Source organism: Mus pahari, chromosome 14, assembly GCF_900095145.1.
Source record: "Mus pahari chromosome 14, PAHARI_EIJ_v1.1, whole genome shotgun sequence".
Taxonomy (NCBI): Eukaryota; Metazoa; Chordata; class Mammalia; order Rodentia; family Muridae; genus Mus; species Mus pahari.
The window spans coordinates 27989198-27991207 of NC_034603.1; the positions used below are offsets into that span (position 1 = coordinate 27989198).

A 2010-nucleotide genomic window follows, 5' to 3' on the forward strand; every position below is an offset into this window, starting at 1 on the left:
TAAGCTACCTGTAGATTTTAGAATTGGTGTCAAGGAAGCTCTGTGATGTTGTGATCCTGGGGCTGCTATGATAGCCCTGTAAACTTTCGTTTTCTTCTCTATAAAACGGAAAACTAAGATATACCTTCCAGGGTTTCTCAGTGGATTAAATGAGGGTTTTAATGGTTTCTCATCACTTTCATTCCACAGTGGTAGTGACAGCTACTGTTTTCTAACACTGACATTTTACCACGAATTTCCCCAGAAGTCTCCAGAGGTGTCTCGTCTTTTCTGGCACACTTGGTTCCATTTTGGGCCATTCTCGTCTCCCTTCTTCCTCGGGAATCATGGCCTTTCCCCTAAGGTGGAGAGACCCCGGGTTAGAAGGAAACCCTACAGTTTCCCGCAGTGAGAAACGTTCTTCTATCAAAGACACTTAGTTCCATGGGGGCCTATATCTCCTAACTCCTCCCCACCCCCGCTTCCCTTTGGGTGATTAGCCCATTGGGTCATATTGAGAAGTTGTGTTCCCACTAACGGGATGAAACGCACCTAAGTCCGAGATGGAAGAAAGTGGCCATCTTGTTGAGTGTTTTTGCTATCTTATCTTGAGTCCTGGTGCACTCATTTTCAAGAAGAAATAATTCACCTTGTTTCACTTTGTTTCCGTATTCCTTTTTCTGAGCAACACTGAAATTATTCTTTTTCCCCCCCCGACAGTGCCTCTGTTTGGAGAACTATCTGCAGCTCTGAAGAAAACAATTCTGAGACCTGTAACAAAAAACCTCAAAACATCATTGTGAAGTTCCAAGTTCCTGCTTCTTTTTGTTTCTGAGATGTGGGCTCCTGGCCTCTCTTTACTGACATGGTTTTCTTGTCATCAAGGACAGATGTCCTCTCCTAGTTGACAGCTTCCCTAACTCCTGGTTTTTGTTAGTCAGAATCAGAATCACTGCTACCCTTGTCCAGAAATGTATAATAGAGCTCATTTGCTTGAAATGAATAGATACAAGCCTATCGTAAAGTTCTCCTATTTGGCCCAAGATCTTAGTCTTATATACGCATGTAGTCTGGCATCTGCTAGGTGCAAACTAAATGCTTGAAGAACGATTAGTTTTTCCCTTGGCAGTCAAGTGGAACTGGTTTGTATGGCGTGTTTTGCTGTCGCCAGTCCGGGGGCCCTCCTGGAGGCTAGCGTGACACAAAGACGTGTAAGTCCTTGTCATCTGAATGTTCGCTGCCGCAGAGCCTCAGTTTCACACGGTCACCAGCGTCATCCGTTCTTCCTGCCAGTCCCGGGGGTCCTCGTTGGTGTTTTGACCTCTCTCTGTCATGTGAACTAGAAAGACGACTGGAGTGGAGTTCCTAATCCGGACTACTCAATTTAGCTGCCCTGACACCCGTCGCCTAGCAACGCCCGCCCGCCTACGCCCAGGGCGCAGACTCAGAACCTTTTTCCCGCCCGGCCTCCTCGGGCGCGCAGTTGTGACGCAAGCACCCCGCGACCCTCGGCAGCTGCTGGACTCGTGGTGCTGCTATGGCTTCCTCTGGGGTGGCGGGTGGGAGACAGGCCGAAGATACGCTACAGCCACCGCCCGAGCTGCTGCCGGAGTCCAAGCCGCCGCCACCGCCTCAGCCTCTGCCGGTCGCCGTGCTCCCGCCGCCGGCGGCTCCGCGGCCTCAGTCCCCCGCTGGCGCGAAGGAGGAGAATTACTCCTTTTTGCCGTTGGTTCACAATGTCATCAAATGGTAAGGGTCTAGGAAAGGTTAAGACACCACTTGTTGCGTCCTCTGGTGTCCGTGGTTCCGAGCTGCCCAAGCCCGTGCGCTCTGGACCACGCCCCATTTTCCCAGAGGGCCCACAAAGTCAGGCGCCGAGAGAGTTAGACTTGACTCCCGGGTGAAGCCCACGTCCTGATCAAATGCATAGATAGGCTCTGCAGTGTCCCATCCCAGATCCCGCAGTGACTTGATAGGTTCTGCAGTGTCCCATCCCAGATCCCGCAGTGACTTGATAGGTTCTGCAGTGTC

At 50.9% G+C, this 2010-nt stretch overlaps 1 protein-coding gene across 1 annotated transcript in view; it reads left to right on the top strand.

The window, feature by feature from the left end:
- Positions 1–1460: 1460 nt before the first annotated feature.
- The window catches only part of Med9 (mediator complex subunit 9), a 13253-nt gene continuing 12703 nt past the window's right edge, over positions 1461–2010 (top strand). The window contains exon 1 of the mRNA XM_021212902.1: positions 1461–1728. Coding sequence (XP_021068561.1) covers positions 1517–1728 — 212 coding nt within the window. The 5' untranslated portion in view covers positions 1461–1516. The remainder of the gene's footprint in view (positions 1729–2010) is intronic.